The sequence below is a fragment of the Sebastes fasciatus genome, chromosome 14, assembly GCF_043250625.1.
Source record: "Sebastes fasciatus isolate fSebFas1 chromosome 14, fSebFas1.pri, whole genome shotgun sequence".
In the NCBI taxonomy this organism is placed as follows: domain Eukaryota; kingdom Metazoa; phylum Chordata; class Actinopteri; order Perciformes; family Sebastidae; genus Sebastes; species Sebastes fasciatus.
In genome coordinates, this window is record NC_133808.1 from 10,739,994 (window position 1) to 10,755,987 (window position 15,994).

Below are 15,994 nucleotides of genomic sequence, written 5' to 3' on the forward strand. Positions count from 1 at the left end.
ATCTATTGCTGGCCTGTCAGGCAATCAGTCTCAAGTGTAAAATCATCAGGTAAAATCACTGTTAACAAATCTAGTTTAATATGCTAGATAAGTCATATTGACAGATAGATTTTAAACAGCTTAAGACTGTTGTCTATAAAAATCAAAGCTAATACCCCTTTATGGTTGGTGAGCATAGTAAAAATAGGTCATTTTAATATGCTGATTAACGTGGAAAGACCTGATGTCGATGTGTGATTTTACACCGTTTCATTTGGTGGAGGAATTAATTGGTAACTCCGATCCAGTAAAGGCATGCAAATAAGATAGGAGCCTGGACAACTAATGCATCCAACAGGCAAATTAACAATACAGGCCTCTTTGCCATGCAAATAGCCTCTAAATCCACAAATGACATTAGACAGTGTCAAACAAAGCCTCTTTAATGAGTGAAATCTGGGGTTTCGACAGTCTTGGCTCAGCTTCATTGCAAGCTATGAAAAAACTGATCTTAAAAAAAAATGAAGAAAAAATGAATGTTACTTTTGTAAACTGAGCTGGTCCGTGGATTTTTCTAAAGTTTTAATTTGCACTTGTTCCAGTTTAATGAATGTCAAGTCAATAAAGCAATTCAGATTTTCAAGGAGACTATTTGTTTGCAAAAAAAAACACCTTGCCGCCATCTGCCAACTGCACAGTTGACTTGAGCACATGTACTGTACCTAATCAAATTTAGCAGAGCCCCACTGAAGGATTAAAAATGTATAAAAAAAAAAGAGAGAGAGTGAGAACTCAAAATGTTTTTTTTCCCTTCAATAAAGAAACAACACACAATATGAGGGCCAATTTGACTTTCAAGAAAGTACTTGAATAGATTTGGATTTTTAAACAGCTTTGTATACTATGCTCTCTCTCTTTCTCTCTCTCTCCCTCTCTCTAATCAGGCATCTGTCACTCTGTTTTTGAAGTTATTATCGCCCAAGCTCCCTCTTGGATGTGGTTGCTGGGTGACGGGTATCTTAGCACCCACTCTGACTGGGAATGATTTGAATGGAATCCAGAAATCTCCCCTGAGTACCTGTAAACACATCCGTGCCTTGTAGAAAACAAATATATTATAAGAGAGCTCAGCAGAGGAGAGGAGGGAGAGAGACAAGCTGGCACCCTCGGTGGCAGCTCACACTGAGCGCTAAACAAAACAATTACCGTCATTTGCAAATATGTGTGTTTAGGCATAAACACTCTTGAAATAGGAACAAGAGGGGTGATAGCTCTCGTAACGCTCTCTGTCATATCAGTATCAATTAAATATATCTGTTAAAGAAGAAGTCGTTCCACTGTGACCTGTCACTGGTAACATTTCAGAGTAAGATCTGCTTGACTGAAACGAGCCGGGGAAAATCTATTTAAGAAGGGCATGTAAGTGAAAAGCCGTCCCATTCCCAGTGGTGGGACATTGTCTGGGGCGTGTGGTTAACCTTCAAGGGTAGACAATGATTGTCAATTAACTGCTGCATTTCTGCGCCCCAGCATCGGATAGCCTGCCCCCACAAAAGCAGACCAATGAGAGATATGCGATATCTCTGCGCCGCCCCCCGTGTTATAATAACCTTTCAGAGAGTTCAAGTGTCACGCAGCAATAAGAACCTTTTCCATCCCACCACGGGGAAAATGAAAAGGAAAACAAGTAGCTGGAACAGAGGGCTCCTGGAGGGGCTCCTGGAGAGCCAGGGTCATAATGTAGGGGAGATTACTGAACCTGGATCAGTCTGGGAGCGAGAGCGAACAACTGCTAATCTGGCACGAGAGTCCTTAAGAAAATGAAGGGGTCAAGAATGACTATATTACTAGTATCTTTAAAGATGAACAATAATTACTAAAATATGTTTCTTATTAGGCAAATCACACATAGTTCAAACACTCACTGTTAAAGTATGTAAAAGGAATGTCCCAGTATACATTTTTTTAATCCATCACCACAATAAAAAAATCATAATTTCTACACCGCATTTCTCAACAACGCTGTTTTTCCATTTAATGTGTTCAAAAAGTGTTATGCTAAAGTAAGCATAGTGGGGAACAATTTGGTTGGAGCTTGTTTGTGTCCACATCAAAACTAAAACAGCGGGATGCAGCGGTGCTCTGTGATGCTATTCACATTCACACTGTGTGCAAAATGAGAGTAGTGTTGTTTTAACACAATGGACCGTGGGAGGGAAAAAAAACAGCATGTGAAATAGTACGACCCATTGTACAGGAGTATTATTCACTTCATTGTTACCACTCTGCCGCTGTATAATAAGAGTAGTGACATTGTGGTAATAGGGCGAGATGAAAAGCTGAAACTATCCGAGGCAGCAGGCTGTTGTTGTGTAACCTGAGCGGGTTAACCGGTCAACTCAGATACTTTTTAGCTGACAGTAAGTCGGTGCAAAACGGAACATCGACTTCTGGAGAGGCGGGGGGAACTCGTTTTCACCTACAGGGCAACCTGTGTCCTGTTTACTCAGACTGATCATTTTGTCAGCACCAATTCAATGGCAGGCGGTGTAAAGCACACATCCCTGCAAATAAAATCAACTCTTTCTAAGTAACAGAAGCCTTTTATCCAGCGGATGCCTCGCTGTTCCATGATGTAATTCTCCAAATGGGGCAGGCAGGCGGGCAGGCCGGGTCTGAGTGATTGATTTCAGCCCAGCACCGGGAGTACCTGGCTGCTTTCAGAGACAATTACAGTCCTGTCCGTGTGCCCGTAATAGCCCACCACTTTAGCGTCATTAAAGCGACGCGAGGCACTGCATTATCCTTTAACCCCATCGCTGGCCATCCCCCCATTGACAACCCGGAGGGTTCAACCACATACTTTGTCACCTGAAGCCCCACGCCAGGCTTGAGGAGAGGATCACCGGCACGGCATGTTTTTCTCTATATAGAGGAGGGGGGGTGCTCTGCTCCCTTGATGCTTTATGTAAATGATGCCTGACAGGTGAGTTGTTTAGACGATTACAACAAGAACAGAAATATGGAGCTGAAGCATATATGTAAGCTCCAAATATTGTATGTATACTGTTGATGTGTGAGGCTGATTGCATCAAAGCAAGCATAAAAAGAAGATGATAGAAAAAATGTAAGCTACTAAATAATCATTTAAATTAATAAACTATATGAGAAAAAAAGCTTTACAATTATATATAATATCCCTCGCTCTTCCTCAAAATGTTGATTTTATTTTGCATTGATAGAACACTTTGTGTGTACACTTTGAGGATCAAAATGTATTAACATTTCTCACACATATAGATCTTAATGCCACAAAATGGTACATAAAAAATTGTCTGTTTGCACAGCAACTTCTGTGTGTGCATGTGTTTTTTTTTTCCACATGTGCTTGTTACACTAAGCATGCATCCAAAAGTCAGAACTAAGATTAATCTCACACTATAATTTTCCAAAAGGCTGCATGCTTTTTACACTGAGACAACCAAGTGACTCAAAGTGTTTATTGCTATTCCCCACTGATGTGAGCCTTTCCATCATATTTGCATTTCCAGCTCATTTCTGGGTAGGAGATCAATATGGAATCAATCACAGTGACAGGTAAGATGGTAAATTTGACCAGGCTGAACCATCCTGTGAGACTGAGCGATACATCAAAGCTGGGAGCAACAGGACAGTAAAAATGGCTTTTAATCAAATATTGATCCTCACTTAAATCACTCCATATTAAAACACATAAAGCTCAAAATATTTGATTTGGTAATATGGCATTAATTTTCATGTGTGGTCGTTTAACTCACTTACTGTAATATAATTTTTCTTGTTTAATACAAATCAAGGATGTTTGATTAATGTACATTATCATATGTGTGTATGACAATTATCCCTAGCATTTACAGTGTGAAAATAAACTGGCTTCATACAGTCATACAGGAGTCGTGTGTACTGTAACCTCCTTTAAAAATGTACTCAATACTGAGAAGGCAATTAATTAAAAAAAAAAATATTCCATGTCATATAATTCTGTTAATAATGTGGGTTTGTCTTGTTTACTTTCTAAAAAAAAAAAAAGTTATCATAATTGAAATTATATTGCCCCTGTGGCAAGGGCATGTAATAAAAGACATAGCCTAGTTTTCTTTCCAGAGTCATTTGAAATAAGTTGAGCTAAAAGTTTCCCTTAAATTAAGAGGAATTACAGTAGAGGAAGGAGGTCTTATTTCTGTAAATGTCTTTATCAGTGGCAGCTCTACACCTGAAGTTTATTCAACAGCATTGAGAGAAACTCAGCCGTTGTGTATAGCCTACATTATCGATTCATTTGTTCTGAGGCAGACAGGCTATCCATCATGGCACAGCTTTTGCTCTGCACGTGTTAAAAAAACTTTCACTGAACTTTTTTCACTGATGTTGCGCGCCGGCCTCCAAACAGACAACTTACGAGCACATTGATGGGAGTTTGAAACTATTCACACACTATAACAACAGATTTTTAAATTAATGTCATCACTTGTGAACCACTTGTTTTATAAAAAGGGGGAAAATGTATCCCCCTTCCTTTGCTCTCCTGCGCATTTTACGCACGGCTATATCCGTGGAGACATTTCAGCCAAAAAAAATGAGCAGAAGCTTCTCCACTAACCTCGCATTGGTGCAGTCGTTGTACAGCGTCTCGAAGTCCTTTCTGGAGATGAGTTTGCAGCGGTTCACCCCGGGTTGGATGGCGCCGAGCCCTCGGAGGATGCGGACCTGCTCCACGTTGCACACCACCGGCGTGATCTCCAGCCGCTTCAGCTTGGTGTAGACGGTGTGCAGTCCGCCGACCAGGTGCTTCAGGAACAGGTCGAAAGCCTGCGGAAGGCAGATGAGCTCGCAGCCGTCCACGGTGAAAGACGCCACTTTGGCACCGCGCAACTCGACCATCTTGCACTCGTTGTTCTGCGGTATGTTCTCAACAGGAGACGGGGTCGAGTAGACAGGTTTGCCCGGAGGAAGACCCGCGTTTGGGATGCCCGGGCTGCCGGTGGCGAGGAGATCTGATCTGAACAGGTTCTGCTGTCCGCCGGAGGAGGAGGATGGTGGTGGGGGTGCCAGGAGGGATGGAGACGGTGATGAAGTTGTCGACGGCGGGGACGTCGTGGCGCAGGGAGTCGAGGAGGAGATCGGAGGCGGTGGGACCAGAGGAGTTGGTGGGATCAGAGCAGCCGGTACGGCCATGGTCACCTACAAGGAGGAGAGGAGTAGCCGAAGTTCAAAGTATATAAAACCTGCCGAGACACCCACTAAATGAAAGAATCCACGGGAGTTTAGCTCCTCAGATAAGTTGGGGAAGTAAAAAGAGATGCCGAGGAAGGAAAAAAAGGCGTGCTGAGTGAGAGGGGTGTTTTTTTGGGGGGGTTTTTGAGCGGCGGGACAATGATCAAAGATAGGAGGAGGAATGACAGGAGGAAAATGAGCTGAAAAGTGCAGCTCCGCTCTGTGGATGAGTTGTTGTTGTCACACGGTACAGAGAGGGAGGAGCTAGGGGACAGTGGAAGAAGCCTTTGAAGAACAGATCAACTGGGCTCTGGCTATGCACTGAAATGTTTCTTCAAATTGTTTATTCCACATAAGAGAGATCCGGTTATATGTGATCATAATCGTGTAGAAAATTTGCATCTGTGGTAAAAAAAAAAAAAAGAAGAAAAAAGCATGCACTCCACAATCTGAAATTTCAGTTAACAGTCATTTCTGGTTCTCACACAACACATCAACAGCCAAACAGGTGCTATCTAACAGTATGCAAACACTGCACCAAGCACACTGATCTTATTGACAGGTGATCAATAAGCATCAAAATGTTTAGAAAACACTTTTTTTGCCCATTACATCCTGAAGCTGTTCAAAAAGCATTTTGCACACCTAAATTTGTCTTTCATCCAGCCATTAACTGTTTGTTTTTTTACTTTAATTCTGATGTCATACTTGTCATATTTTCTGACTGTGCATGCCAGTATGAGTGTTAAAAAAAAAAAAGTGTGCACTCACACAAGGTAGGTATATCTGAAATTTCAGTTAACAGTTATTTATGGTCCTCACACAACACATCAACAGCCAAAACAGGTGCTATCTGACATTATATGCAAACACTGCACCATGCACACTGACCTTATTGACAGTTGATCAATAAGCATCAAAAATGTTTGGAAAACACTTTTTTGCACATTACATCCTGAAGTTTCATTTTGCACACCTCAATTTTTCTTTCATCCAGCCATTAACTATTTGTTTTACTTTAATTCCAATGTCATAATTGTCATATGTTTTGACTGTGCATGCCAGTATGAGTGGTAAAAAAAAAAGAAAAAAGTGTGCACTCACACAAGGTATATCTGCAATTTCACTTAACAGTTATTTCTGGTTCTCACAACACATCCAACAGCCAAACAGGTGCTATCTAACAGTATGCAAACACTGCACCATGCACACTGACCTTGTTGACAGTTGATCAATAAGCATCAAAATGTTTGGAAAACACTTTTTTGCACATTACGTCCTTTTGCACAACTCAATTTTTCTTTCATCCAGCCATTAACTGTTTGTTTTTTTACTTTAATTCTGATGTCATAATTGTCATATTTTCTGACTGAGCATGCCAGTATGAGTCACTGTTTAAACTACACCCCCATCCGTGAGAGAGGAAAATATGCCTAATTCAATTAGTCCTTCATGATTATTGTATTTACACAGTCAAAGTAGCTTTTTGTATGAAGTAAGAGCATGACACAACATGAGGCAATGGTTGTTTTGAGGTGGACTGTTTTGTCTGCAAACTAAAATGCATTATTATATTACAGTGTGTACTGCATATATATATATAGGAGTACAGTTGAATAAATACAGTTTGACTGTAATCACTAATATCCAACAGAATGCAATGTAAAAGTTGTATCACTCTTGGGGATGCACCGATCTGACTTTTTCAGTCCCGATAGCGATACCTGGGCTTTGGGAATCGGCCGATATCACATACTGATCCAATACAGTGTTTACTTAATATGGCTAAATGCCAAACTGTGTGGAACAGACTAGGATCATTCTTTAATGTGTAAGGCAACATCAGGCTTTACTTAAACATTGCTTTCCTAACTTTCTGAAACTAAATGTAACAAAATAAATACATAGATACATAGATTTACGGAATTGTTATTTATTATTAAAATAATAAATCGCCAGAAATACCAGAAACTTGGTTAAAAATCTTCAAAATGAACAGGAATTATTTACATTAATTACAATTCAGGTGTAAACCTTTTTAATGCAGCAACCAATTGGTCAAAACTCAAACAAGAATCAAAATTCCAGCATATAACGTATATAGCATATAAACATAGAATTGAATTTAATGGATCGGCCTGAATGTCACCGATATCCGAGCCAGCTATTTAAGTCAGTATCGCCCCGATATTGATCCGATATTGATCCGATATCGGTGCATACTTAATCACTCTATGTGCAGTGTGTCATGTCAGAAGTTGTTTTCCACTCACGGTCTATTTCAAGTTGAATACCCATAACTATTACTTTATACTTTATTATGTAAAAATTACAGGTGAGCGTGACCCTGTCAAACAATGCCAAATGAACTTTGGCAACAGTGTTGAAATTGTTAATGAACTCACATTAGCTGTAGATAAAGAGGCACTGCTGTACATGAGGGAAACCAAAAGCTTTGTATTGCCAGAGCCCATCACATTTAAGAATCTGAAGTGGTGTGAGAACACTGGCAAATACTGAGTTAAAACCTAAAAAAAATCATAATTTAAACAGCCCTAAAAATGGTAATTGTTTACTTTTTGAGTGTCTTGCACAGTGATGCAGTGTCCACTTTAGCCACTGTACACATACTGCACAACCTCCGGACAGAACACCAGCTCGTTCTAAGGGTTGTACTACTTTATGCTGCCAAGTATTAAGCTGCAGCTTAACCCAGCTAGCTCTCAAAAACTTTCTCTCAATCTCAAGACAGTACAGGAAAGAAGGATAAAGGCAGAGAGGAGAGGAAGTGCAGCACTAGATCATGGGGGGTAGGGTCAAGTCCATGTACAATAAGAGCTCATATAGAGTTTACACATGTATTTAACCACTGCGGCACATCAGGAATTACAATACCTTTCTTCCTGCCTTTCTTACCAGACAATTTTAAGATAGTGAACTATGTAAACACGCAGCTGGATAATCCTAACTTGGACAATTCATTACTAGATCACACTGTCAAAATTAGGACTTAAATATGTTAGATAGGACCAGTAAAAATACTTTTATGTGTAATTCAAGGTATGGCAGAAAACGATAAGTGAACTTATTGAACTCTGGTTTGCAGGAAGCTTGTTTTTTTGTAGCGCTCATTAGATTACATCACATTTCCAAATAACCATTGGTTCTTGAGACACATATATGAAAGTATAAGCCTCAGCTTTCTTAGTTCTACTTTTGTGTCGCACTGTTTTTATCAAAATTGTCCAACTGCTGTTATTGGCATTAACTGATTTTTTGGAGAGTATATCAGCCCTTACCATGTATTCTCATTAGGTGGAATGAGTGTGTTGCATATCAGGAAGGGTGTTGCTTATCACGGCGTGCATTTTGCCTTAATATTCTGTGTATTCCTGTTGTCCTGTTGTGTCAGATCAGCTTTAAGATAAGCAGTGTGCCATTTTCAAAATTATCATTCAGGGAAAGAGGTAGCTTGTAGTGTAAAATCAATAGCTGCTTAAAATTCATTGCCAGGCAATCCATTTGCCCTTTATGTTGCTAACCTTTCACTTAAATATGCACCATATTAAGATTTCATTATATACAATGAATGTCACAACAGTTTGCCCACTATTTCTCTTGTTTGCATGGGTTAACTGCAAATCATTGTGCTTGTAATGTCTGAAAAATGACTTTCATTAACATTATGCAGGAAAGAAAAAAAAAGATATGAGCCTGAGTAGCCTAATAGGTATTAAAAGGCACCACAGGATGTGTAAGATGTTTTAGATACAAAGGCCTTTCAACAGACTGGGTGGGCTCCATGAGTCTGACCCCGGTTATGAAAACACAGCGTAGCACAAATATGAAGTCTGTAAACATGGTGCTGTACATTACACCACAGTACTTACAAATGTAAAATCACCTCTACATGTAAAAATCATGTATAGGTAACCTATCTTAAAGGCAACAGCCTACTAAGAAAATTAGTACCGTGGATGAAGTTTCCAGTGTGACTGAATACTTGGTCTACTAAGTAACATAAACAGTTAACAGAGTTTTCTTTAAAAGTACACAGAAGTACAGTACATGCAGATGAGATTGCAGTAAACAAATGACTATGTCAAAATGTAATCACCCGGCATGATGTATGGCATCAGGAAAGTGTTTCAAAATGTATGGATATGGGACAAGACTTGTGTATGATCAATGACACAGTATATTGTTTGATGTAATAATTTATTCACCCCATAAAGCGTTGATAAAACAATGTTGAAAAGCAATTTAAATTGAATTCATTTAAATGTCAATTCTCATGGTTAGGATTTTTCTATAATTGGCTATTTAATTAAAATAATTTTCATAGTCATTAATACAGCCGGCAACTTGTAGCGCACTGACGTGTTTTAATTACATGGTATTAACAAAATTGATATGCTTTAGAAAGCATGGTGAATAAGAAATAATTAGACCAATCATACATCATCCTCCTATGGACATTAAGTGTATCACAATATAATTGATGAACTTGAAAAACAAGAGAGATAAATAACTTTAATTGAACAGAGTTGGTGTACAGAGCTTGGAACAAAGAATCATACTCACGATGTATTATATTTCAGAGGCAATTCATTATCTGTAACATCACTTAGCTCTGTGCGCCCAGCACTCTCCCCTAACCTATGATTACATGACATTTGAAAGCAGTGATACTGTGTAGTCTTTTAAAATGTCCTTTTACCTCGTCCGCATAAATCTTCAAACTGCTTTTCCGCATGGGCAAATAGGGAGGGGGGGGTGGAGCAGCTTCAGACATAAGAATCATTTAGATGCTTGGAATAAAGCACTTATTGATCATGAATATTTGTTTCTCCAAGGTTACACTGCCTTGACCCCATCTATCCTTAGACACCGTCTAACACAAACATGCCACTGGGGGTGAGGGGGAGATGTCAGAGAGCACACTGATGGTGGAGGGTGTGTGATAATTTTCTACACCGGCCTCATCAATTTATTTCTAATTACAAATAACAGTGTAGGGCTTCTCTCATGATGTTAACTTACTGAGTGTTTAATGGCAGTTTCTGTGTTCTTCTGATCAGAACCACTAACTTTTTAGTCACGATCTAAAATATATATTTTTTTAGAGCTGAAAATACTGGAAATTAATCAGCAATTATTATTTAGATAGTTACTCATTTAAAGGTACAGTGTGGCGGCATCTAGTGGTGTGGTTGCAGATTGCAACCAACTGAGTAGCTCTCCGCTCACTCCTCCCTTTCCAAGACTGCGGCAACGTGAGCCGCAGAGTGCAAAACCGTTGTAACACCGTTCACCTCGTGCATTATTCCTTACCATAATAATACTACTTTAGGAGGAAGTCAGACAGCAGCTGGCGGATCCCCGGTTTTGCACTCTGTGGCTCACGGTCCCCCTCACAAGCATTTAGGAGAACTACGGTGGATTTCAGGTAACGTAAAAACGTGTAAGTATCTCTCTAGAGCCAGTGTTTGGTTTGTCCGTTCTGGGCTACTGTAGAAACATGGCGGAGTAACATGGTGGATTCCGTGAAGAGGACCCGCTCTGTATGTAAATATGAAGGGCTCATTTTAAGCTAACAAAAACACAACGATTCTTAGTTTTAGGTGATTATACACTAATGAAAACATAGTTATGAATATTACATTCCATTTCCGCTAATAGAGCCCCCGAAATGTTACACACTGTTCTTTTAAGGCCTTTTTATGCAAAAACTCCAAACTTGCTATTGTTGTTTTTTTCTTTCATATCATTGCAAATTTAATGTCTTTGGGTTTTGGACTGCTGGTCGAACAACACAAGGCATTTGAAAACAGCACTACACCTGGACTCTGGGAACTTTTGATGTGTAATTTTGACAATTTTCTGACATTTAATAGACCTAATGATTAATCGACAAAATAATCAGCGGGTTAATCAATAATACAAAATAATCATTTGTTGCAGCCTTAGTATACGCAAAACTAGAGATGCACCGATACCAGATCCGATATCGGGCCGATACTGACTCAAATAGCTGGATCGGATATTGGTGACAATGGGGCCGATCTATTCAATTCAATTCTATGTTTGTATACTATATACATTATATATTATATATACATACATATATTTTTTTTTTGCCAAGTTGTTGGTGTAAAAAAAAATATTTTAATAATAAATAACAATTCACTAAATTGATTTTGTTACCTGTGTATTTATTTGTTACATTTTGTTTTACAAAGTTAGGAAAGTAATGTTTAAGTCAAGCCTGGTGTTGCCTTAAACATAAAAGAATGATCCCAGTCACTTCCACACAGTGAGGCATACAGCTTATTAATTAAACAATGGTGTCAGATCGGTATTCGATATCGGCCGATGCCCAAAGCCCAGGTATCGCTATCGGTATCAAGACTGAAAAAGTCGGATTAGTGCATCTCTACGCAAAACTGCCGTTCTGCTTCACAGTTGTTGCTTATACATAATCCGCCAACTACTTTTTCACGAGTTTTACGGTCAAGGTTTATGTAAAAAGTTTAAGTCAAGACCTTATGTGTATGGCATATTTAAAACAACACGTTGACCAAAGAGAAACATACAATAAAGAAAACCGAAAAGTTAGACAAGTCAGAAAAGGAAGACAGAATGCACATGTAGTGAGAATTCTGGGAAATTAAGTCTGCATCAACTGTATCTTTGAAGTTCTCAACTTATGTATACAATCCCAATTTCTTAAAGAGCAATGCCATTATAGAACAAGATAGTACCAGTATCTATTTGCACACTTACAGCAGAGTTAACCTAATGTACGTATGTAATTACGTACATACACAATCTACCACCTCTTGATACAACTGTCACCGGCAAGACTTGGATTCGGCTGAGCTAATAGAATGCTCCTTCACACAAAGTATGTAAAATAACAGCTTTCTGGTAATGTGACTGCTCAAAAGAGGAGCAAATGGAGTTCACTTCATTTTCAAAGAGCCAGCCTCACCCACAATTAGAGTAGTCACGGCCCACATCCTACAGCACTTCATTTGATGCCACGCAGCTTCCAATATAACCGGGGTGCAAGAAACAGAGAGATTTGTGGATATCTAAATTGCTAAAGCAGAAACCTGTATAAACAGCGGTAATTACCGGGCCATTGACAGTCTCTCAGTGTTGTGCTCATTCTGCCACAGCCGCAGTGATTAAAATGAATCCTCATCGACTTCTCCATTAAAGCGCTGGCAGGAGCGATCCCGTGACCTTTCCCCATTGATTGAACATAACAATCACAATTCAATTGTAATGCAAAGAGAACATTTGTTATAATGTACACGAGATGCATGAGCCATTTCCTAGGAGCGGGGAAGGGTAATCAATGGAGTGACTCTTGGCGTGATGCAAGGAGAATGAGGCTGTGTTTGCAGGCCCTAATTCATACAGCCTGCAGTGTATGATGGAAGGCAATGATATGCATGTAAACACTCTGATTTCTCTCTGCTCATCGTTCAATAGGATAACAACAAATCCTGATTTCTATATCCATATACACTAACAGCCCAGCGCTGCTATGATTGGCAGTGATGCACATGTACACACAGCCTGATACACTTCTGGTTCAATCTGAGATCAAAGTTGGATTCATGTATCATGTCACGTGGCGATATCTCCTCTAAATTATCTTTCAGGGAACGACAACTGCCATCTTTCAAGAGGAGTGACTTAATGTAACATATGACTTCAGAGACAACAGGTGCCATGACGCTCATGGAATTACTAAGTGGAAGACGATCGGAGTACCTATATAAACCTATACATTATTGGAGCAATCTACATGCGGCTATGTTCTAGCGATATTCCAGCAAGGACAAGCTTGTAAAAGCGTAATTACTAATGATTAGCTAAACTCACGCAAGTGAAAGCACAGCTTGCACAATCCACGTGCCACAGACAAGAAAAGCATGATAGGCATAACAACCCGTCACCATTCAATCCCTCTTTAAAAGCCGCACTCGATCATGTCTTTCAAAAACTGTCTTATGAAGAGTGTATGCGAATGATGTCCTTAAGGGATTTCTTTTTAGAATCAGGAGATTATAGTTTACACGGACATTAAACAGATTAAACCAGCCAGCTCTCTAAAGGCAGTTTATCTAATGGAGAAAATGTGGTATGCTAATTGAGAAATTCCGATGGTAAAATTATATTTAAACCTCTCTCTCTCTCTCTCTCTCTCCCTCTCTCTCTCTCTCCCTCTCTCCCTCTCTCCCTCTCTCCCTCTCTCTCCCTCTCTCCCTCTCCCTCTCTCTCTCCCTCTCTCCCTCTCTCCCTCTCTCTGCTGGAGGATTTTAGTTTGGCTTGATGAAATCAAATGGCTAATCACAGCCATAAGCTGTGAGACGTTAGCTGAGTGAAACAGTGTTTGCCATGCTAAAAGGTAATTGTCTCAGAAAACTTCGTCGATGACAGATTCAATTCCATTTAGTAAATGTTTAATAAATGCTGTACAAACAGGCAGCCCCTATCTCGCTGCGCTTAGAAAACAAAGGGAAACTTTAATTGCTTTAATCATCCTAGCTTTGACGTTGTTATTGGCCTTAAAAATAGCAGTTAACAGAAACTGTCCTGCAGAGGAAATTGAACCACATTTGGAAAATGATCCGTAATTAAGATAGGGGCATCCCGTGCAGCTCGGTCCGGGCGAACTGTTGTGACTAGGAAAAAACATTCCAAGTCATACAAAGCTATTCAATTAACAGAAGGACCCAAGGAAAACAACCTCCCTATTATGTATCACTTACTTTAATCAGATTGAAAGCGATTGTATCCCTTTTTGAAATTCCCTTAACACAAACATGTTAATTAACAGATAGGAGGGTGGAAAGATGTATTTTTCATTAGTGGGTGAAATAATGTTCCCCTTTAACATCAAGGAAAATCAACTGCTTACTGCAGTTAAACCAGTCAGCGGTGTAAATTCCCTGCCAGCATTTTTATTTAAAACCTCATTAATGTGTTTCAACCCAGCATAGCTGTACCTTTAATCTGCACTAAAAGGAAATAATGCGTTTCCTGCTTTATTTACCAGCCTTACTTAACAAGTGTTCCTGTACAATTAGAATTGTTAATAGATCTGGAAACAAAAGGACTTTGAAGGTGGGAAAGTGCTGACATTATTTCACAGGGGAAAAACACTCTTGAGAAAAAAGATCTGCTGTAAATGTAGTTTCCTGGAACACAGGCGCACTGCAATGTTGGTCTCCCTCTCATTAGAAATGCCATGCACAGGACATAAATCAAGGCCCGTAAAACATTTCATTGCCACACAACACTAAATTACACACTTGCTGGTTTGCCACACTGATTGTGTTTAAACATTGTAATTTTACTTTATTCCCATTAAATCTATGCAGAGTTTTACAATCCATAAACAGAGTATCTGCAATAAAAGTTAATAAATGTCAGAATTTGCATTTGGAAAAAAAAAAACACCCTGCTACATTTTTGCAAATATCAATCTATGAACCTTTCAACATTTCGTCAAACAAAATGCTAATTGTACCTTTAGGAATTTAGGAGACAAGTGACAAGAAATGAGATGCAATGTCCTTTGGAATCAGGAAATCAGCTAAACTGGAATACATTACGAGTGAGGGCGAGTGGAGGAGGACTGTTTATGTAGAGAACAAAGGGCAGTGACATATATATTCATGTAATAAGTTGTAATCCTACACGGTTTTCTAATATATTTAATTGCACTTCAGAAGTATACACACCAGTTTTGCCATTTGACACTTGTTTGGTAGCCCATTCTGTTGGCTGATGTTTCTTCTTCTCCTCCTTTCCCCCTTCTTCTTCTTATTGTATGATATTAATATAAGACACATGGAATTATTCATAGTAATGCTACAGATGAGATAAAAAAATAGTGATTACAATTGAAAATAGTAGTCAGGCTGACCTTTTGTTGACTGCATTTTCAAACATTAATTTGTTATCTTAGATATCACAAACATGACTGCATATCAAGATCTATTAATTAGTGAAAGCAATCTTGTGCTACTTTATGAACTTTTTGAACTACAAACTCTACTTTTTATCTCCCCCTGTAACGGGTCGGGAGGGTGCGGGTATTAATAAACCCTGACCTGCACATCACTACTTTTTCAGAAATGGGCAGCTGGTCAGCTTTGAGTCTGTTGTTACGATTTAGGTGTAAAAGAATTAGGTTAAAAATTATTCAATATTTATCATATACATATTTTTCAACATTTATTTATAAGTGCACTCAGTGCACTGTGGCCGATTAAGTTAAGCTAGAGATAACATGCAGATATTTGTTTCCCCATAGACCAATCGATTGGTTGAAGAGTATGTAGACTTTCAGTCGACCAAGTTTTTCTTTGGCTGACTACAGCCCTACCAGTTTTATAGCAAACTAAAAAACAGTATTTAATGTGCATCGCTCATGTCTGGCCAATAACCAGTTAGTTAACGTCAGCACTGATGCCAATCTGGTATGTCGGATCATTAGGTCATTAAAGGCTCTAAATGCGAGATTGGGAGTATTTCTATTGCCTCAGCATGGCTCTAAACACGGCAACAGCTGAGCCGTCAGCTCGCAGCTAATGGTGCTAACAGCGCTAACAGTGAAAACAACGGCAACAGTGCTGACAGAGCTAACAGTGTTAACCTGAGGGGTGCTACGCTTCCACAACGGCGCCGTTGGATTAGACGGCGTTATCAGCTGTAACCGCCGTATGAGCGCAGTGCA

At 39.3% G+C, this 15,994-nt stretch overlaps 1 protein-coding gene across 4 annotated transcripts in view; it reads right to left on the reverse strand.

Annotated features, from left to right (window-relative positions):
* dachd (dachshund d) overlaps positions 1–15,994 on the reverse strand; it is a 140,227-nt gene that overhangs the window by 106,261 nt on the left and 17,972 nt on the right. For 3 of the 4 annotated variants that reach the window (XM_074658687.1, XM_074658686.1, XM_074658688.1), the window contains exon 4: positions 4,619–5,199. In XM_074658687.1, the coding sequence (XP_074514788.1) occupies positions 4,619–5,193 (575 nt within the window). In that variant the 5' untranslated portion in view covers positions 5,194–5,199. Of the gene's footprint in view, positions 1–4,618; positions 5,448–15,994 lie in introns of those variants that run through there. The other variant, XM_074658689.1, reaches the window with a different exon arrangement.